The sequence below is a fragment of the Ranitomeya imitator genome, chromosome 6 (genome assembly GCF_032444005.1).
Source record: "Ranitomeya imitator isolate aRanImi1 chromosome 6, aRanImi1.pri, whole genome shotgun sequence".
NCBI lineage: Eukaryota > Metazoa > Chordata > Amphibia > Anura > Dendrobatidae > Ranitomeya > Ranitomeya imitator.
In genome coordinates, this window is record NC_091287.1 from 103,007,695 (window position 1) to 103,031,492 (window position 23,798).

At 43.0% G+C, this 23,798-nt stretch overlaps 1 protein-coding gene across 1 annotated transcript; it reads left to right on the forward strand.

The window, feature by feature from the left end:
• The first annotated feature begins 1,808 nt into the window (after positions 1–1,808).
• Positions 1,809–21,989, forward strand: LOC138643318 (microtubule-associated serine/threonine-protein kinase 4-like). Its single transcript, XM_069732246.1, has 19 exons — positions 1,809–1,958; positions 10,489–10,590; positions 11,050–11,137; positions 11,567–11,634; positions 12,803–12,879; positions 13,663–13,871; positions 14,586–14,724; positions 14,797–14,929; positions 15,076–15,241; positions 15,403–15,504; positions 15,741–15,863; positions 16,008–16,108; positions 17,413–17,504; positions 17,864–17,952; positions 19,027–19,107; positions 19,261–19,341; positions 19,808–19,888; positions 20,034–20,114; positions 21,817–21,989. The coding sequence occupies exons 1-19, from the start codon at positions 1,809–1,811 to the stop codon at positions 21,987–21,989; spliced, it is 2,136 nt and encodes a 711-aa protein (XP_069588347.1).
• Positions 21,990–23,798: the final 1,809 nt, after the last annotated feature.

A 23,798-nucleotide genomic window follows, 5' to 3' on the forward strand; every position in this document is an offset into this window, starting at 1 on the left:
AACCTTAGCCCTAACTTTAGCCCCAACCCTAACCCTAGCCCTAAACCTAAATTTAGCCCCAACCCTAGCCCTAACTTTAGCCCCAACCCTAATCCTAGCCCTAACCCTAGCCCTACTCTAACCCTAGCCATAACTTTAGCCCCAACCCTAACCCTAGCCCTAAGGCTACTTTCACACTTGCGTCGTGTGGCATCCGTCGCAATCCGTCGTTTTGGACAAAAAACGGATCCTGCAAATGTGCCCGCAGTATGCGTTTTTTGCCCATAGACTTGTATTGCCGACGGATCACGATGGATGGCCACACGTCGCGTCCGTCGTGCACTGGATCCGTTGTGTTTTGGTGGATCGTCATCACAAAAAAGTTCAATGTAACATTTTTTTGTACGTCACATTCGCCATTCCCGACCGCGCATGTGCGGCTGGAACTCCGCCCCCTCCCCCCAGGACATAGACTGGGCAGCGGATGCGTTGAAAAACTGTATCCGCTGCCCACGTTGTGCACAATTTTCACAACGTGCGCAAGTGTGAAAGAAGCCTAACCCTAGCCCTAACCTTAACCCTAAATTTAGCCCCAACCCTAACCCTAACCCTAAATTTAGCCTCAACTCCTCTAGTTGCCGGCCGGCAGATCATGGCGAGCGCACTGCGCATGCGCCTGCCATTTTCTTACCGGATGAAGAAGCCGGCGGACAGGAGGGGACGCAGGAGGACCCAGGGACACCAGTAAGTATAACAGGGTCCCCGAATCCCCCTATTTCTCTGTCCTCTGATGTGTGATCACAGAGGACAGAGAATCACACATCGCTTTTTTTTTTTTGTGGCCGCCGGTAAACAGTTAATTACCGGCGATCGCAACCCGGGGGTCGGTAAAAAACCCCGAATCATTTTCTCTGGGGTCTCGGCAACCGAGACCCCAAAGAAAATCCGACTCTGGGGGGCGCTATCCATTTTTTCCACAGCACCGTTAGGTTTAAGTACCCTTAACCGCCGCCATTAAAAGGCGTATCGGCGGTCGTTAAGGAGTTAAACACACACACACCGCAGGTCATTTTACAAAGGGTATAAAAAAAATCACAGTGGGCATGAGATTTCCACATTGTTGGGACTGTAAGAAGGTGAGTATTTTATGCAGTGAAAATACTCAATGTGAGAACTTAACCATATATTGCAATATTATTATTATGAAATCTTATATTGGAAATATAGATAATAGTAAATTATTTTGATTTTCTCCAGGTAGGATAAAATTAGTATTAGAGACCTCAATCTAGGGAAGGGGGAGGCGACAGCATGTGCTTGAAACGCCAGGACTGTATTTTTGTCCCATTCCATCCCATGTCACAATATCCAGAAAAAGTAAATGTTTACACAAGTGAAGAACATTTAGCGTCCAAACTCTGTTTAACATATTTTATGGGGGAAAAGACAGATGTAAAACCTGCCTCACTGATTAAACCCATGGTGCTTCCCTCCATGCCTGAGTTTGAAACTGATGCTCAGCCTATGGTGTTGACACTTTAATTATTGCTAGGCAACTTGCTTTTATGGTGAGATGCCCCTTTAAGATTGCATCACCAGATTCCTTGATGACATCGCTGATGAATTGTTAACATTATGACATCATAATGCACCGCCACTACTTAACCAAGTGCTTACTGCCCAGGAGTCATTGTTGTCAGTGATTGGCTGCGAAGCTGGTGATATACTGACTGCGATTGGATTTGCTTGAAATGTCTGGCATTTTAGCAGATAAATTTATAGTGTGGGTACTACTCCGGAAGATTCTTAAGAAGTATAACCCTGACACTATGCCACTTCTACCCGATGGCGTCCTCAGCTTCACTTACCGGATGGTTATGAAGCTAGTGAGCGACTGCCTGACCAAATTCTACCGAGGTCAAGCAAGCTCAGAATATGTTGAGCATTTACAGATGAACATCAGGACATTAGTACAACAGGCAAGTAACAGACAAACTGGGCAAATCATATAAAATAATAATGGATAATAATCATAAAATACAAGCTGGGGAAGGGGGCGGTGATAGTGTGGGCCTGCATGCTCTAAAATGCCAGGGCTGAATTTTACTCCCAGTCCACCCTGGTCACAATATGTAAAAAAAGTAAATGTTTACACATGTAAAGAATATGTAGCATCCAAAACCTGTTTAAAATCATTTTTGGGGGGAAAGACGGATATAAAAGCCTGATTAGAAGAGCAAAGAGTTTTTTCCTCTTTCCCTGATTCTGGTTCTGATGCTCAACCCATAATGTTTCCACCTTAATTGTTACTAGAATGTTGCTAGGCAACTTCCTTTTATGGTGAGATGCCCCTTTAACTCCTTCACCACCTTGCGATTTTCCGTTTTTGTGCTTTCGTTTTTTTTCTCCCCTTCTTCTCAGAGCCATAACATTTTTATACCATAAATATAACCTATGAGGGCTTGTTTTTTGCAGGCCGAGTTGTAGTTTTTAATGACACCATAGATTGCATATATTGTACTTGAAAACGGGGAAAAAATTTGAAGTGCGGTGAAATTGCAAAAAAGTGCAATTCCACAGTTTTTTTTTTTTATTTAAAATGTTCAATGAATGCTAAAACTGACCTGGTAATATGATTCTACGGGTCAGTATGAGAATGCAGATACCAAACATATATAGGTTCTTTTTTACTTATGTGGTGGAAAACAAAATCTGAACGCCGGCCATGAGTCGGCGTACATAAAATGTGACCAATGGACATTCACACTGGCCTTCTGCAGACCCCCAGCTGTCGTTACAACCCATCGCAACCCTAGAATCATGTGACAAGGGCGCTCATGAGCAAGACTTGTGACACGGCTTCGGTCAACACGTCTTAAATGCTGTTGTCAGTGATTGTCAGCGGCATTTAAGTGGTTGACAGCCGAAATCCATCTGCATCTATTTGTGGGTCATGACAGCTGATCAAATCAGCTGTCATGTGCGGGTAGAGATGCGGGCTCTGGCGCTGCCTAAAAAAGACAGGGACACAACCTTGGACGTACCTATACTTTCAAGGGTGTAAATGGGTAAAGATTCCATCCCCGGATTCCATGATGACATCACCGATGAAATGTTAACATTTCTCCACAAGATTCCATGATGACATCATAAGGCACCGCCACTACTTACCCAAGTGCTTACTGCCCAGGAGTCATTGTTGTCAGTGATTGGCTGCGAAGCTGGTGATATACTGACTGCTCTTGGATTTGATTGAAATGTCTGGCATTTCTTCAGATAAACTTGAAGTGTTGGCACTAGGGTTGAGCGACCTTTACTTTTATAGGATCGGGTCGGGTTTCATGAAACCCGACTTTTTCAAAAGTCGGGTCGAGTGAAATCGGCCGATCCTATAAAAAAGTCGGGGTCGGGGTCGGCTGAAACTCGAAACCCAATGCAGTGCATTGGGTTTCCAATGGTTCCCAGGGTCTTAAGGAGCGGAAACTCTCCTTCAGGCCCTGCGATCCATATTTAAGTGTAAAATAAAGAATTAAAATAAAAAATATCGCTATACTTACCCTCTGACGCGCCCTGGTACTAACCGGGAACCTTCCTTCCTTCGAATCAGCGCTTCCAGGACCTTGCGGTGACGTCGCGGTGACGTCGCGGCTTGTGATTGGTCGCGCAGCCGCCGATGTGACCGCTCGTGTGACCAATCACAAGCCGTGACGTCACCGCGACGTCACGCAAGGTCCTGCAAGCGCTGATTCTTAGGAAGGAAGGCTGCCGGAAAGAAGCAGGGCGCGTCCGAGGGTGAGTATATTCCTATTAGGGTCGATATTGCAAACATATCGGAAATCGGGATCGGAATTCCGATACCACATTCAGAAGATCGCCGACTTCATGGCCGACCCCACACAGGGGCGGGTCGGGTTTCATGAAACCCGACTTTGCCAAAAGTCGGCGACTTCTGAAAGTGGCCGACCCGTTTCGCTCAACCCCAGTTGGCACTACTCCAGGGGATTCTTACCACCTATGCCCCTGACATTGTGCTACCACTACCCGATGGCGTCCTCAGCTTCACTTACCGGATGGTTATGAAGCTAGTGAGAAACTGCTGTTATGCAGTGCTATCAGGCAACACAGTGTGCAGTAATCAGCGCACATACAGTGATATGGCAATAACCCAAAAACAATAGAACAAGCTCTGAGACGTGGAATCTCTGCAGACTGCAAACCTGAACCTATCCTCACACAACTAAAAGCAGCAGTGGATTGCGCCTAACACTACCTATGCAACTCGGCACTGCCTGAGGAGCTGACTAGCCTGAAGATAGAAATACAAGCCTGACTTGCCTCAGAGAAATACCCCAAAGGAATAGGCAGCCCCCCTACATATAATGACTGTTAGCAAGATGAAAAGACAAAACGTAGGAATGAAATAGATTCAGCAAAGTGAGGCCCGATATTCTAGACAGAGCGAGGATAGCAAAGAGAACTATGCAGTCTACAAAAAACCCTAAAGCAGAACCACGCAAAGGGGGGCAAAAAGACCCACCGTGCCGAACTAACGGCACGGCGGTGCACCCTTTGCATCTCAGAGCTTCCAGCAAAAGAGAATAGCACAGCTGGACAGAAAAAACGGAAACAAAAACAAAGTAACACTTATCTAGCAGAGCAGCAGGCCACAGGAAAGATGCAGTAGCTCAGATCCAACACTGGAACATTGACAAGGAGCAAGGAAGACAGACTCAGGTGGAGTTAAATAGCAAGGCAGCCAACGAGCTCACCAAAACACCTGAGGGAGGAAGCCCAGAGGCTGCAATACCACTTGTGACCACAGGAGTGAATTCAGCCACAGAATTCACAACAGTACCCCCCCCTTGAGGAGGGGTCACTGAACCCTCACCAGAACCCCCAGGCCGACCAGGATGAGCCACATGAAAGGCACGAACAAGATCTGGGGCATGGACATCAGAGGCAAAAACCCAGGAATTATCCTCCTGAGCATAACCCTTCCATTTGACCAGATACTGGAGTTTCCGTCTAGAGACACGAGAATCCAAAATTTTCTCCACAATATACTCCAATTCCCCCTCCACCAAAACAGGGGCAGGAGGCTCCACAGATGGAACCATAGGTGCCACGTATCTTCTCAACAACGACCTATGGAATACATTATGTATGGAAAAGGAGTCTGGGAGGGTCAGACGAAAAGACACCGGATTGAGAATCTCAGAAATCCTATACGGACCAATAAAACGAGGTTTAAATTTAGGAGAGGAAACCTTCATAGGAATATGACGAGAAGATAACCAAACCAGATCCCCAACACGAAGTCGGGGACCCACACGGCGTCTACGATTAGCGAAAAGCTGAGCCTTCTCCTGGGACAAGGTCAAATTGTCCACTACCTGAGTCCAGATCTGCTGCAACCTGTCCACCACAGAATCCACACCAGGACAGTCCGAAGACTCAACCTGTCCTGAAGAGAAACGAGGATGGAACCCAGAATTGCAGAAAAATGGAGAGACCAAGGTAGCCGAGCTGGCCCGATTATTAAGGGCGAACTCAGCCAACGGCAAAAATGACACCCAATCATCCTGGTCAGCAGAAACAAAACATCTCAGATATGTTTCCAAGGTCTGATTGGTTCGTTCGGTCTGGCCATTAGTCTGAGGATGGAAGGCCGAGGAAAAAGATAGGTCAATGCCCATCCTACCACAAAAGGCTCGCCAGAACCTCGAGACAAACTGGGAACCACTGTCAGAAACAATATTCTCAGGAATGCCATGCAAACGAACCACATGCTGGAAGAACAAAGGCACCAAATCAGAGGAGGAAGGCAATTTAACCAAGGGCACCAGATGGACCATTTTAGAAAAGCGATCACAGACCACCCAAATGACCGACATCTTTTGAGAAACGGGAAGGTCAGAAATGAAATCCATCGAAATATGTGTCCAAGGCCTCTTCGGGACCGGCAAGGGCAAAAGCAACCCACTGGCACGTGAACAGCAGGGCTTAGCCCTAGCACAAATCCCACAGGACTGCACAAAAGCACGCACATCCCGTGACAGAGATGGCCACCAGAAGGATCTAGCCACTAACTCTCTGGTACCAAAGATTCCTGGATGACCAGCCAACACCGAACAATGAAGTTCAGAGATAACTTTACTAGTCCACCTATCAGGGACGAACAGTTTCTCGGCCGGACAACGATCAGGTTTATTAGCCTGAAATTTCTGCAACACTCTCCGCAAATCAGGAGAGATGGCAGACACAATGACTCCTTCCTTGAGGATACTCGCCGGCTCAGATAACCCCGGAGAGTCGGGCACAAAACTCCTAGACAGAGCATCCGCCTTCACATTTTTAGAGCCCGGAAGGTACGAAATCACAAAATCAAAACGAGCAAAAAATAACGACCAACGGGCCTGTCTAGGATTCAAGCGCTTGGCAGACTCGAGATAAGTAAGATTCTTATGATCAGTCAATACCACCACGCGATGCTTAGCTCCCTCAAGCCAATGACGCCACTCCTCGAATGCCCACTTCATGGCCAGCAACTCTCGGTTGCCCACATCATAATTACGCTCAGCAGCAGAAAATTTCCTGGAAAAGAAAGCACATGGTTTCAACACTGAGCAACCAGAACCTCTCTGTGACAAAACCGCCCCTGCTCCAATCTCAGAAGCATCAACCTCGACCTGGAACGGAAGAGAAACATCTGGTTGACACAACACAGGGGCACAGCAAAAACGACGCTTCAACTCCTGAAAAGCTTCCACGGCAGCAGAAGACCAATTAACCAAATCAGCACCCTTCTTGGTCAAATCGGTCAATGGTCTGGCAATGCTAGAAAAATTACAGATGAAGCGACGATAAAAATTAGCAAAGCCCAGGAATTTCTGCAGACTTTTCAGAGATGTCGGCTGAGTCCAATCCTGGATGGCCTGGACCTTAACCGGATCCATCTCGATAGTAGAAGGGGAAAAGATGAACCCCAAAAATGAAACTTTCTGCACACCGAAGAGACACTTTGATCCCTTCAAGAACAAGGAATTAGCACGCAGTACCTGGAAAACCATTCTGACTTGCTTCACATGAGACTCCCAATCATCAGAGAAGATCAAAATGTCATCCAAGTAAACAATCAGGAATTTATCCAGATACTCACGGAAAATGTCATGCATAAAAGACTGAAAAACAGATGGAGCATTGGCAAGTCCGAACGGCATCACCAGATACTCAAAATGACCCTCGGGCGTATTAAATGCCGTTTTCCATTCATCTCCCTGCCTGATTCTCACCAGATTATACGCACCACGAAGATCAATCTTAGTAAACCAACTAGCCCCCTTAATCCGAGCAAACAAGTCAGATATCAATGGCAAGGGATACTGAAACTTAACAGTGATCTTATTAAGAAGGCGGTAATCAATACACGGTCTTAGCGAACCATCCTTTTTGGCTACAAAAAAGAACCCTGCTCCCAATGGTGATGACGATGGGCGAATATGTCCCTTCTCCAGGGATTCTTTCACATAACTGCGCATAGCGGTGTGTTCAGGCACGGACAAATTAAATAAACGACCCTTAGGGAATTTACTACCAGGAATCAAATTGATAGCACAATCACAATTCCTATGCGGAGGTAGGGCATCAGACTTGGGCTCTTCAAATACATCCTGAAAGTCAGACAAGAACTCTGGGATGTCAGAAGGAATGGATGACGAAATAGACAAAAATGGAACATCACCATGTACTCCCTGACAACCCCAGCTGGTTACCGACATAGAGTTCCAATCTAATACTGGATTATGGGTTTGTAGCCATGGCAACCCCAACACGACCACATCATGCAGATTATGCAGTACCAGAAAGCGAATAACTTCCTGATGTGCAGGAGCCATGCACATGGTCAGCTGGGCCCAGTACTGAGGCTTATTCTTGGCCAAAGGTGTAGCATCAATTCCTCTCAACGGAATAGGACACCGCAAAGGCTCCAAGAAAAATCCACAACGTTTAGCATAATCCAAATCCATCAGATTCAGGGCAGCGCCTGAATCCACAAACGCCATGACAGAATACGATGACAAAGAGCATATCAAGGTAATGGACAGAAGGAATTTGGACTGTACAGTACCAATGACGGCAGAGCTATCGAACCGCCTAGTGCGCTTAGGACAATTAGAAATAGCATGAGTGGAATCACCACAGTAGAAACACAGCCTGTTCAGACGTCTGTGTTCTTGCCGTTCAACTTTAGTCATAGTCCTGTCGCACTGCATAGGCTCAGGTTTACTCTCAGACAATACCGCCAGATGGTGCACAGATTTACGCTCGCGCAAGCGACGACCGATCTGAATGGCCAAGGACATAGACTCATTCAAACCAGCAGGCATAGGAAATCCCACCATGACATCCTTAAGAGCCTCAGAGAGACCCTTTCTGAACCAAGCCGCCAGTGCAGATTCATTCCACAGAGTGAGTACTGACCACTTCCTAAATTTCTGACAATATACTTCTACATCATCCTGACCCTGGCATAAAGCCAGCAAATTTTTCTCAGCCTGATCCACTGAATTAGGCTCATCGTAAAGCAATCCAAGCGCCTGGAAAAACGCATCAACATTACTCAATGCAGGGTCTCCTGGCGCAAGAGAAAACGCCCAGTCCTGTGGGTCGCCGCGCAAAAAAGAAATAATAATCAAAACCTGTTGAATAGGATTACCAGAAGAATGAGGTTTCAAGGCCAGAAATAGCTTACAATTATTTTTGAAGCTCAGGAACTTAGTTCTGTCACCAAAAAACAAATCAGGAATAGGAATTCTTGGTTCTAGCATAGATTTCTGATCAATTGTATCTTGAATCTTTTGTACATTTATAACGAGATTATCCATTGAGGAGCACAGAGCCTGAATATCCATGTCCACAGCTGTGTCCTGAAGCACTCTAATGTCTAGGGGAAAAAAAAAAAAAAACTGAAGACAGAGCTGAGGAAAAAAAAAAATGATGTCAGGACTTCTTTTTTCCCTCTATTGAGAATCATTGGTTTGGGCTCCTTGTACTGTTATGCAGTGCTATCAGGCAACACAGTGTGCAGTAATCAGCGCACATACAGTGATATGGCAATAACCCAAAAACAATAGAACAAGCTCTGAGACGTGGAATCTCTGCAGACTGCAAACCTGAACCTATCCTCACACAACTAAAAGCAGCAGTGGATTGCGCCTAACACTACCTATGCAACTCGGCACTGCCTGAGGAGCTGACTAGCCTGAAGATAGAAATACAAGCCTGACTTGCCTCAGAGAAATACCCCAAAGGAATAGGCAGCCCCCCTACATATAATGACTGTTAGCAAGATGAAAAGACAAAACGTAGGAATGAAATAGATTCAGCAAAGTGAGGCCCGATATTCTAGACAGAGCGAGGATAGCAAAGAGAACTATGCAGTCTACAAAAAACCCTAAAGCAGAACCACGCAAAGGGGGGCAAAAAGACCCACCGTGCCGAACTAACGGCACGGCGGTGCACCCTTTGCGTCTCAGAGCTTCCAGCAAAAGAGAATAGCACAGCTGGACAGAAAAAACGGAAACAAAAACAAAGTAACACTTATCTAGCAGAGCAGCAGGCCACAGGAAAGATGCAGTAGCTCAGATCCAACACTGGAACATTGACAAGGAGCAAGGAAGACAGACTCAGGTGGAGTTAAATAGCAAGGCAGCCAACGAGCTCACCAAAACACCTGAGGGAGGAAGCCCAGAGGCTGCAATACCACTTGTGACCACAGGAGTGAATTCAGCCACAGAATTCACAACAGACTGCCTGACCAAATACCACCGAGGTCGTATAAGCTCAGAATATCTTGAGCATTTACATATGAGCATCAGGACATTAGTACAACAGGCAAGTAACAGACAAACTGGGCAAAGCGTATAAAATAATAATGAATAATATTTATAACAAGTTTATTTACATGAAATATGTATTTTGGCCAAGAGCAATTTAATTTATCGCTTATATGAAATATCCATATATGTATTAATTGTAGCTGTAGATTGCAGGAGTAAAATGGTGACATTAAGGCTGTGTTCACACGTTCCGCAAAAAGACCGCAAAAAAAACGCATACAATAAGCATCCCATCATTTAGAATGAATTCCGCATGTTTTGTGCACATGATGCGTTTTTTTCCGCAAAAAAAACGCATCAGGCACAAAATCCGGACATGCTCTATCTTTTTGCGTTTTTTTTGCGGATTTCCCACTCCAAAATGCATTGGGAAGTGTCCGGAAAAAACCGCGGAAAAATGCGTCAAAACCGCAGCAAAAACGCATCAAAACCGCGGCAAAATCGCGGCAAAAACGCACGCAGTTTTCTTGCGGATTTCATGCAGAAAATGTCCGGAATTCTCAGGAATTTTCTGCATGAATTCCTGAACGTGTGCACATAGCCAAATAGTGTCCTATAGTCTCTACTTTCTCTCATGATTTACCTTTTTTGTTTATTTCAATTATTATAGGCTGAAGAAAGATCCCAAAGTGGAGATCTGGCCTTTATAAAAAAATTGGCCCAAAAGTTCCTGGATGTACTAGAATTTATGGCCCCCTCACTGAAGCATTTGGTAAGAATCCATCATCTTCTATATCTCATGTCTATCTTGTCTGATCTTCTCCAGATTACTCGTCATATAGCAGAATGTCATATTTCTCATATTAGAAGCCTCCCAGTCCGCTACCGGCAGATACAGGATATGTCATGGCCGCCCGTCTCTGCTCCATCCTCTGTGGAGACAGTCTGTGCTGTACTCAGTGGTGCGGACCTTTCATATCACATCTGTCTCACTTTATCTTCACAATCTGCCTGCTTGTAAATGCTGCAGTTCTGGTGATAGATGTTATTGGAGAACTGTTGTATATACAAGTCCCTTATATATTAATGTGGATTTACTGGACGGAGCGGCGGTGTATATTCCAAGCAATACCGCAATTATGTAAATTCAGGTTTAGTCCTTTCTGTCTTTTGTGTACTGTAATTAAGTATTTGTAAAAGTTGTATTAATTGTACGTATTATATCCATTAGGAAACACCGGACGGTGACTCCAAAGAGGGGCAACAACGAAATATCGCTGACCCCAATACCAGTGAGCCACGGCTAAAAACTATTGAAGGTAAGCTGATCATCTCGTATTCCTACAAACATTAATATTATGGAGGTATCAGAGAATATATAAATTTACTCTTCATCCTATGTATGAGGCCAGTGACGGCTCCTGGACCTCCTATAGACTATAATAGAGAAGGCCCATGCAATTCTGAAAACCCCTCTGATTCTCTTCTGAGATCTTGTCAGACCCAAAATGCACAAGGAACCTCATAGGGTCCCCATTCAAGTCATTGTCAGACCCAGAACAATCACACATTTATGGGAGAGTATATCTATCTATGGATGTGCCATAGTTATATACAGTATGTGCAGAATATCCATATAACTAGTATTATACCATTTACTTGTCTTTCCTTCCTTATATCGATGTGTTATTTATTAAATATTGATATCTAATACATGATGTCTCTTCATTATTTTATCATTATATTAGAGACAACTGAACCGGCAACTGCTGACGGTGGAATATCTGAGACACCAGAGATCCCCGAATCTGCCAGTGTAAGTATCAGAGAAGACCTCTGTATATCATCAGATAACGGGGTATGAATTACATATCACATGTTACACCCCATAAGACAGCGGGTTATTTCTATCCTTAATGTAGATTGGACCTATTATTACTATTCCTGTCTCCTCTGTGTGATGTCCCTTACCATCCCCTCCAGTACAATAATATATGTGCATGGAGGATATCCCTATAATATAATAGTATCTGGGAAGCGTCCTGCTAGTATCAATCTGTCCTGAATGCTGCAGCCAGGATCATATTCCTCACCAACCGTTACACCGATGCCTCTACCTTGTGCCAGTCATTACACTGGCTACCCATCCACTCCAGAATCCAGTACAAAACTACTACCCTCATCCACAAAGCACTCCATGGCTCAGCACCACCCTACATCTCCTCTCTGGTCTCAGTCTACCACCCTACCCGTGCCCTCCGCTCCGCTAATGACCTCAGGTTAGCATCCTCAATAATCAGAACCTCCCACTCCCATCTCCAAGACTTTACACGTGCTGCGCCGATTCTTTGGAATTCACTACCTAGGTTAATACGATTAATCCCCAATCCCCACAGTTTTAAGCGTACCCTAAAAACTCATTTGTTCAGACTGGCCTACCGCCTCAATGCATTAACCTAACGATCCCTGTGTGGCCTATTTAAAAAAAAAAAAAAAAAAGGTTCCTCGCATCATGTTCTCATACACTTTATGCAGTTAATAGCCCTCTGTGTCTGTACTGTTACATACTTAGGCAGTTAACTGGTTCATGCAGCTTTACATGAACACCTGAGCCTTACACTATGGCCGGTCCGAATAACTAAAGCAATTGTTATCATCCACCTCTCGTGTCTCCCCTTTTCCTCATAGTTTGTAAGCTTGCGAGCAGGGCCCTCACTCCTCCTGGTATCTGTATTGAACTATATTTCTGTTATGCTGTAATGTCTATTGTCTGTACAATTCCCGTCTATAATTTGTAAAGCACTGCGGAATATGTTGGCGCTATATAAATAAAAATTATTATTATATTATATTATTATTATCATGTCCTCTACATCTGCTGCAGTCTAATCTGCAGGGACATAATGTAGGGGAAAAGTTCCTGCATCTGCAGCTTTTATTTTCCTGCAACTTTTATGTCTCATTGTCATTTCTTATTCTTCTAGGCCGTGATCAGATCATTGAGTAAACCAAAGATGAGCGACTTTACCCATATCAAAGAGATCAGCAGTGGATCTTATGGGTGAGCTTTATTTATAAGCTACATTTTTTCCAAACTCCTTATGATGAATCCTCTGTCTATATGTCCTCCTGCCTTGGGGAAATTCCTGTATATGAGTCCACGTCTAAATATTACTGTTGTCCAAGATCTGAAACATTTTTATTTTTTCATCCGATGGAGCTTTGTAAGGACTTGTTTTTTGTGAGCTGAGCTGTTGTTATTGATATCACTTTGCACTAGATCTAATCTACATCTAGTCATCTAGTCCACATCTATTTGTCACGATTCAGCTCAGTTATGATGTGATATGGATAAATACCTCCCATAAGTGATCATTCCTGCTGAGTTATTTTGTGTATTTCCAGGTATTGATTTCTAGTGACGGCCATATATCTAGTATTAACTATTAGTGATGAGTGCGTATGCTCGTTACTTGAGATTTCCTAGCATGCTCGGGTGGTCTCTGATTAGTTTGGGTGTGCTCGGAGATTTAGTTTGTGTCGCCGCAGCTGCATGATTTGCGGCTGCTAGACAGCCTGAATACATGTGGGGTTTTCCTAACAAACAGGCAACCCCCACATGTATTCAGGTTGTCTAACAGCCGCAAATCATTCAGCTGCGGTGATACAAACTAAATCTCCGAGCACGCCAAAATACTTGGAGAACACCCGAGCATCCTCAGAAAACCCGAGTAACGAGTATATTCGCTCATCACTATTAACTAATAGTACAGAAGATCTTTTGACATATAGACAGACTGTTAGTAAGAATTCTGTATAAATTATGGATTTTTCTCCTCTACAGGGTCGTCCACTTAGTGCGTCATCAAGACACAAACAAGGTATACGCCATGAAGAAACAAGCCAGGAGAAACCTGGATCATCCATCCTATCTTGAAAGGGCCTATCTGGAAAGGGATATCGCAATATTCTCTGATTGTCCCTTTGTGGTCTCCACGCTTTGTTCCTTCACAACTGAAACAAATCTGTGTATGGTCATGGACTTTGAAGCAGGTAAGATATATCCACTGTATCTATATCCAGCCCATATCTGCTTAAATATATAAAGGTACCAAGGTATTTATATTTCATTAATCTACATAAGAACAGTTTAGCAGGGTTACATCTTTCTGACAGATAATAATTTTCATTGCTTCTTATTGCATTTTTTTTCTGATGTTGGGACAACAAAAACACTGCAATTCCATCTGAGTTTTTTTGTTTTTTTATTATTTATCTTGAATGGAAGAATGATTTTTAGATTTAATTTTCTTTCCCCAAATATTTTTATTATTTTATTTTTTAGTCTGCATAAGGGACCTGAACTTGCGATTATATCATCACATTTCCTATGTACTGCAATATGGATATTGCAGAATATGGTGAAAATCTTGGTCCCCTATGAAGCCATAGCAAACCACTGACATGAAATGGGGACGATGAGTGCTTAGAGCAGCTCGCCTCCAGGTCACCTGCTGTCACAGTGCAATGTCTGAGTTTACCAACAGGGGGCAGATCTGAGCTCTCTTTTTGTATAGGACTACTCTGTAGTATACGCTCTACATCACATGACTAGTCTGCAGTATACAGTATGCATTCTACAGCACACAGTGTATCTCTATGATTGACTCCCTGCCCAAATGTCTCAGCTTATTTCTCATTCACACTCATCATGTGTAATTTACATCGTAAAAAACCCTTACCTGTCATATTTGCTTTCTGCTCTAGGAGGAGACTGTAGCAGTCTCATAAAGTTATATGGTCGTTTACCCCTTGACTTGGCCCGCATGTACATTGCGGAAACGGTTCTTGCTGTGGAATATCTGCACAGCTATGGTGTGGTTCACCGAGACTTGAAGCCTGAGAAGTAAGTGAATTCAGCAGTTTAATACAGGGTATGGGTTATTACTTAGGGCTGACAATATCTTTTCTTTCACAGCCTCCTGATATCATCAACTGGACACATCAAAGTCACCGATTTTGGGCTTTCAAAACTCGGACTCATGAGACCAACATCAGACATTTACAAGGCTCGAACTAAAGAAATCACCAGAGAATTCAGTGATTATAAGGTTAGCTATACATAAAAAACGTATTCTTTACAGATCTGATCTATTTCTGCTTCTCTGATATTTTTCACATGGAAAACTTTTCCACTGATATAAGTTGTCAAAGTTATTTTCATTGATCATCTTCTCATTGTTCTGTTGGTTTTCAGACGATTGGCACCTTGTCTTATGTAGCCCCAGAAGTCCTCTTACTGGAGGGCTATGGAAGGCCTATTGACTGGTGGGCAATAGGGATCATATTATATAAATTTCTTACCGGCCATGTGCCATTTAAAGGAAGAGACAAAAGAGATATTTTCTACAGAATCGTCACGGGTAAGTAAAATAATCTGACTACTTTGTGATGCCATAGTAATTTGGTTCAGTTGTTAGGTTCATTCTTTGGTTTAGTTACTTGTTGTTTTTGATAATTTGTTTTTAAATGATAGTAAATGTAGAGACTTTCTTTTCTGTAATATTTACTTTTTATATAACAGATGACATCACCTTGAAATTTAAAAATTTTGCTCTTCATCCCGATGCTGAAAACATCATAACTCAGCTGCTCAGGAAAAATCCAAAACGTAGACTCGGGACAGGTAATGAATATAGTAGTATTAATAATGACTTATAACTCCTCTGTGACCTTACAAATAGATAATTTCCATGAGGATGAGCACTGAGGTCTCTGCTTTACCTTCTTGTCTATTCCCCATCTCCATGCCATGACTTACAGTATATGTTGGCTCTGCTATGTCTTCAGTTTAGATTAACATAAAATGTACAGTCCTCCTAACATTGTCTGAATCACTTTTTTCTTGTCTTCCGTTTCCAGGAGGAGCAAATGAAATCAAGAGTCATCCATTCCTGAGTAAGTTAGATTTTGGGAACCTTCAAAATCAGAAGCCACAGTTTAGGCCAAATCTTAACTCAGAGGAAGACACCCACTACTTTCACAGTAAGTAGAATAAGACGTCATCTGGTTAAAGCTGCCGTTTGTCTTGTCTTTCATTTTATGTAACAATATGTTCCCATCATTATTAGTAATAACATGGTGACTGTGACTATATTAATAATCTCTGCTAATACTTGTACTTTGTAGCTGGCAATAGGAGACTCAAACCTATGCATTCACATAAGGGTGAAGTCATTGGTTGGAAAGAAAGCCTAAACTATGTATTATCTTCTCAAAGACTTTCTAAGGTAAGTATATGATCAGTAAATCCACAAAACTATAACTAAAAATAGTATTAACCCCTTCACGACATGCCCCGTACTAGTATGGCGCATGTCGTGTCTCCCCCTTTGATGTGGGCTCCGGAGCTGAGCCCACATCAAAGTCGCGACATGTCAGCTGTTATGTACAGCTGATATGTGTGCGTAATAGCGGCAGGTGGAATCGCGATCCACCTGCCGCTATTAACCTTTTAAATGCCGCTGTCAAACACTCACAGCGGCATTTACCTACCGCTTCCGGCCGCGCGGCCGGAAATGAGTGCATCGCCGACCCCCGTCATATGATCGGGGGTCAGCGATGCATCAGGATGGTAACCATGAAGGTCCTTGAGACCTCTATGGTTACTGATGCCGGCCTGCTGTGAGCGCCACCCTGTGGTCGGCGCTCATAGGAAGCCTACAATTCAGCTACATAGCAGCAATCTGATGATCGCTGGAATGTAGCTGAGCCGATCGAGTTGTGCCAGCTTCTAGCATCCCATGGAGGCTATTGAAGCATGGCAAAGTTTAAAAAAAGTTTTTAAAAATATGAAAAAAATAAAAAAAAATAAACCTACACATATTTGGTATCGCCGCGTTCAGAATCGCCCAATCTATCAATTAAAAAAAAGCATTAACCTGATCGTTAAACAGCATAGCGAGAAAAAAATTTGAAACCCCAGAATTACGTTTTTTTGGTCGCCGCGACATTGCATTAAAATGCAATAATGGGCGATCAAAAGAACGTATCTGCACAAAAGTGTTATCATTAAAAATGTCAGCTCAGCACGTAAAAAATAAGCCCACCCGACCCCAGATCACGAAAAATGGAGACGCTATGGGTATTGGAATATGGCGCATTTTTTTAGCAAAGTTTTGAATTTTTTTCACCACTTAGATAAAAAATAACCTAGACATGTTAGGTGTCTATGAACTCGTAATGACCTGGAGAATCATAATATCTGGTCAGTTTTAGCATTTATTGAACCTAGCAAAAAAAAAAATAACAAGTGTGGGATTGCACTTTTTTTTGCAATTTCACCAGACTTGGAATTTTTTTCCCATTTTCTAGTAGCAGACATTGTAAAACCAAGGGTGTTGGTCAAAAGTACAACTCGTCCCGCAAAAAAATAAGCCCTCACATGACCATATTGACAGAAAAATAAAAAAGATATGGCTCTGGGAAGGAGGGGAGCGAAAAACGAAAACGTAAAAACGAAAAAGGGCCCCGGCGTGAAGGGGTTAAAATACTACATATATATATATATTTGATTTTACTCTATGTATTTTAGATATTTGCCACCAATACCAGGATGATGAGCAATGAAGATCATGAGCCATCTCCAGATTCTTCTCTAGAGACCAGCACAAAACTCTCAGACGTGTGAGTAGATTATTATTATTATGGGGTATAGTACTGACATATCTTCAGAATACCAAATACAAGACCCACATGACACAATACTACATCCAGAACCCACCACCCCATGATTGATCATCACTGTAGGGTCTGGCTTGTGATAACGCTGGTGATAACAGTTGATAATTGTGACCAGCCTTTAATTTCCATTTCATTAAAGCCCTTTATTACTAGTTATTCTTCATTCTTGCTGATAGAAGGCAGTCCTGTGCAAGGTATCCCCTCCATTTTGTCCAAGTGTCCTAACTGCCCATACAGAAAGGAGTCTTTTTACTTTTAATTGCTTTTACTTGTAATTTATTTATTTTTCTTCTACTAAACAGGCAGAAAGAATCTTCTCCTACTACAAATGATAGTGATAGTGAGTATTTCACTGCTAAAAACAACAAGACACCATCTCCCATATTGTCAGGTATGTGCAGGTCTATAGGACATCTTGATGTCGCCACTGACCAATAGGTGTAATGTAAATGTTACATAAAATCACTGCTTTTTTGTGCCTTTAAAATAAACAACAATCCAACACTTTAATGTACAAAATTTTCACTCTTTTGTTCTGTGCATTAAAAGGTATAAGAGGCCATACAGTCTGATGCCGGATACTGATCACAAATACTGTGCCCATGGCTCGATCAGGCCCCAAACTAACCCTATATGTACTCTTAATGTGACACAGATGTTTTAGGTAATGATTATATGATAACACTGCTGCAACTAATGTCATATTGAAGGGAACCTGTCACCAGATTTTTCCCCTATAACCTAAGACCACCACCTATCAGCTCCGTGCTTCAGCATTCTGGAATTTCTGTATATAAGTCTGCAAGCTGCCCTTCAAAAAACAAAAGACATTTTATTATACTCACTGATGGTGCAGTCCGGACTGATGGGCGTTACTGTTCTTGATCCAGAGCCTCCTCTCTTCTTACGATGCCGTTCTCCTTCTCTGCTTCATGTGGATGATGCGTCCTATGTCATCCACACAGTGTTCCCCCATTACGTTCCTGCGCAGGCACACTTTCCTCTGCCCTGCTGAAGGCAGATCAAAATACTGTAGTGCACATGCGCCTGTGCTCTTTGGCCCTTCCCCAATTAGTGATGAGCAAGTGTGCTCGTTACTCGAGTTTTCCGAACATGCTCGGGTGTTCTCTGAGTAGTTTGGGCGTGCTCTGAAATTAAGTTTTAGTCCCTGCAGCTGCATGATTTGAGAGTGCTAGATAGCCTGAATACATGTGGGGATTTCCAAAAAATCGGGCAATCCCCACATGTATTCAGGCTGTCTAGCAGCTGCAAATCATGCAGCTGCGGTGATTAAAATATAATTTCCGAGCATGCCCAAAATATTCAGAGAAAACCCAAGCATGCTCGGAAAACTCAAGTAACGAGCACACTTGCTCATCACTATATGTCAATTGTGGGATTTTCACATCTATTACTAACAATGATCATTGACTTGCATTTCTCACTTTTTTACATGAATTTCCAGTTGAGAAGAAAAATACATCTGAATTAAAACTGGGAGAAGAGCAAGACCCAGAAATAGTAGCAGAGACACAACCTAGCAGATGTAAGTGTGACAATGAGGTCTATGTTGTCTGATGTTGGCGACTGAGAATAATTCACGAGGAGGATATATTACATGTCAATGGTGGGATTTTCACATCCATGACTAACAATGATTATTGACTTGTTTTTCTCACTTTTTTATATGAATTTCCAGTTGAGAAGAAAAATACATCTGAATTAAAACTGGGAGAAGAGCAAGACCCAGAAATAGTAGCAGAGACAGAACCTAGCAGAGGTAAGTGTGACAATAAGGTCTATGTTGTCTGATGTTGGCAACTGAGAATAATTCACGAGGAAGGTATATTATATATAGTGATGGGTGAGTGTGCTCGTAGTCGAGTTTTCCAAGCATGCTCAGGTGTTCTACGAATATTTTGGGCGTGCTCGGAAATTAAGTTTTAGTCCCCGCAGCTGCATGACTTGTGACTACTAGACAGCCTGAATACATGTGGGGTTTTCCTAAAAAAAGACAATCCCCACATGTATTCAGGCTGTCTAGCAGCTGCAAATCATGCAGCTGCAGGGACTAAATTTGAATTTCCGAGCACTCCCAAAATAATCGGAGAACACTGGAGCATGCTCGGAAAACTTGAGTAACGAGCACACTCGCTCATCTCTATATGTCAATGGTGGGATTTTCACATCTATGACCAACAATAATTATTGACTTGTTTTTCTGACTTTTTTACATAAATTTCCAGTTGAGACAAAAAAAACAACTGCATTAAAACTGGGAGAAGATCAAGACCCAGATATAGTAGCAGAGACAGAACCTAGCAGAAGTAAGTGTGACAATAAGGCCTATGTTGTATGATGTCGGAGATTGAGAATTATTCATGAGCAGATGTTAACTCCCAGCGGTACAATTGCCACATGTATGATGACTGACAATGATCACTGACTTGTTTTTTTTTTATGAATTTTTAGTTGAGAAGAAAACCAAGTCTGCAATAAAACTGGCAGGAGAGAAAAGTGCCAAAATAGTAGAAGAGCGAGAACCTAGAAGACGTAAGTGTGATAATAAGGTCAATGTTGTTTGATGTTGGCCAGTGAGAATAATTCATGTGGAGAAGATGTTATCTGTCAGTGGTGGGATTGTCACATGTATGATGTCTGACAATGATCATCCTATTACTTACTTTAGCTTTATATCTCCTCTCATAGGTTCCATCTTCCAACGGATTATTTCATCCTGCCGGCGTGGACTATCCAGGGCTGCTCGCAGCATCAGAAAACGATGCATTTTTCCAATGTGTCATTAGGGCACCATATACATCTAGTGCCCTGAAGAAAGTACAGCAAGTCCATCATCAAAGCTGTACTTGGGCAGCACGGTGGCTCAGTGGTTAGCACTGTTGCTTTGCAGCACTGGGATCCTGGGTTTAAATGTCACCAAGGAAAACATCTGCATGGAGTTTGTATGTTCTCCCCGTGTTTGCGTGGGTTTCCTCCGGGTACTCCGGTTTCCTCCCACACTCCAAAGACATACTGATAGGGAATTTTCTGTGGAATATGAAGGCGCACAAATACACGTAAGAAATAATACCCGTGCGGAAATATTTCTAACATCTACCTGTGGCCTTCTGACCAGCTAAATAATATTGCACGCCCCACTTTTCAGTTTTTGAATTTCCACAAAAATTTTAAATAACCAATAAATTTCGTTCAACTTCACAATTGTGTTCCACTTGTTGCTGATTCTTCACCAAAAATGTACATTTGGTATCTTTATGTTTCAAGCATGATATGTGGGAAAAAGTTAAAAAGTTCAAGGGAGCCGAATACTATCGCAAGGCACTGTAGGTACACAAGGTTATAAATTATGTAATTTTATAAATACAGGAAGTATGTGCATACGTCTAGGATATGAATTCCGAAGAAAAACTAATCTGAGCATTAAAGGGAGCAAAACACCAGAGAACTGAAAAAAAAGTCAATAGAACAATGTATGAAAATGTAAAAAAAACATTTGTCAAGTATAAAAGGTGTGGGAGAAACACAAATATAAGAAAAAAGGGCGCATAACATAGTTGTATTTAGTAAAAGTGACATGTCAAGGTTAAGTAGGGAGACGTGCTGCATAACGCTGTCAACGGTGTATTGAAAATATCTGAATACTATCAAGTAAGAACAAATGTAATTTTACATAAAGACACTGCGAGTATGGTATAACACTATGGTTAGTCAAGAAAGTGACTAAATGTATAAGTGGATACAAATACTAAATACGGTATTTTACGCATTATAAAATGCATTTCCCCGCCCCAAATATGGGGGGGAATGGGGGTGCATCTTATAATGCATTTATACCTTAACGGTACCGTTGCTGCAGGCTGGGATGAGGGGGTTCCAGACGCCGCTGCTGCCCAGGGGTGTCCACCGCTGGCGCTGCCCAGGGGTGACCGCCACTGTGGCGGGGCTCTGCCAACATTTCGTGAAAGGCCAGAGCCCCCTGCAGTTCCTGGTTTCCTCCTGTGCGGTGGACTCTGGGAAAATGGCCACCGGTGGGCGGCGCATGTGCAGATAGAGATCTTGGCACCAATATCTTGGGAGATGAGATTTCAGGGCTGAGATCTCATCTCCCAAGATCTTGATGCCGAGATCTCAACCTGCGTATGTACCACCCCCCAGAGGTCATTTTCCCGGAGTCCACCACACAGGAGGAAACGGCACTGGCCTTTCATAAAATGTCTGGAGTGCCCTCCCGCAGTGGCGGCGGACACCCCAGGCAGCAGTGTAGGGCACCCCAGCAGCACTGTCGGGAACACCCGCAGCACCGGACACCCCCTCATCCCAGCCTGCGGCCTGCAGCATCACCCCACTCCTGCCTCCTCCAACAGCGACCCTGGGACCCCGCTTTACCGCAGCCATCACCCCCAGTAAGCAATAAGACGCATGGGATTATAAGAAGCACCACCTTTAAAAAAAAAAAAAATTTTTCCTATTTTTCTCAAAATTTGGGGAGCGTCTTATAATCCGAAAAATACGGTAGTTAGCATAGATAAAGTATATACAGTGGGGCAAAAAAGTATTTAGTCAGTCAGCAATAGTGCAAGTTCCACCACTTAAAAAGATGAGAGGCGTCTGTAATTTACATCATAGGTAGACCTCAACTATGGGAGACAAACTGAGAAAAAAAAATCCAGAAAATCACATTGTCTGTTTTTTTATCATTTTATTTGCATATTATGGTGGAAAATAAGTATTTGGTCAGAAACAAACAATCAAGATTTCTGGCTCTCACAGACCTGTAACTTCTTCTTTAAGAGTCTCCTCTTTCCTCCACTCATTACCTGTAGTAATGGCACATGTTTAAACTTGTTATCAGTATAAAAAAACACCTCTGCACACCCTCAAACAGTCTGACTCCAAATTCCACTATGGTGAAGACCAAAGAGCTGTCAAAGGACACCAGAAACAAAATTGTAGCCCTGCACCAGGCTGGGAAGACTGAATCTGCAATAGCCAACCAGCTTGGAGTGAAGAAATCAACAGTGGGAGCAATAATTAGAAAATGGAAGACATTCAAGACCACTGATAATCTCCCTCGATCTGGGGCTCCACGCAAAATCCCACCCCATGGGGTCAGAATGATCACAAGAACGGTGAGCAAAAATCCCAGAACCACGCGGGGGGACCTAGTGAATGAACTGCAGAGAGCTGGGACCAATGTAACAAGGCCTACCATAAGTAACACACTATGCCACCATGGACTCAGATCCTGCAGTGCCAGACGTGTCCCACTGCTTAAGCCAGTACATGTCCGGGCCCGTCTGAAGTTTGCTAGAGAGCATTTGGATGATCCAGAGGAGTTTTGGGAGAATATCCTATGGTCTGATGAAACCAAACTAGAACTGTTTGGTAGAAACACAACTTGTCGTGTTTGGAGGAAAAAGAATACTGAGTTGCATCCATCAAACACCATACCTACTGTAAAGAATGGTGGTGGAAACATCATGCTTTGGGGCTGTTTCTCTGCAAAGGGGCCAGGACGACTGATCCGGGTACATGAAAGAATGAATGGGGCCATGTATCATGAGATTTTGAGTGCAAACCTCCTTCCATCAGCAAGGGCATTGAAGATGAAATGTGGCTGGGTCTTTCAACATGACAATGATCCAAAGCACACCGGCAGGGCAGCGAAGGAGTGGCTTCGTAAGAAGCATTTCAAGGTCCTGGAGTGGCCTAGCCAGTCTCCAGATCTCAACCCTATAGAAAACCTTTGGAGGGAGTTGAAAGTCCGTGTTGCCAAGCGAAAAGCCAAAAACATCACTGCTCTAGAGGAGATCTGCATGGAGGAATGGGCCAACATACCAACAACAGTGTGTGGCAACCTTGTGAAGACTTACAGAAAACGTTTGACCTCTGTCATTGCCAACAAAGGATATATTACAAAGTATTGAGATGAAATTTTGTTTCTGACCAAATACTTATTTTCCACCATAATATGCAAATAAAATGATAAAAAAACAGACAATGTGATTTTCTGGATTTTTTTTTCTCAGTTTGTCTCCCATAGTTGAGGTCTACCTATGATGTAAATTACAGACGCCTCTCATCTTTTTAAGTGGTGGAACTTGCACTATTGCTGACTGACTAAATACTTTTTTGCCCCACTGTATATAGATGGATATGCCACTTGAACAATAGTATATATTTTTTTGTAGTTAGATGATCTAGTCGGGGAACATA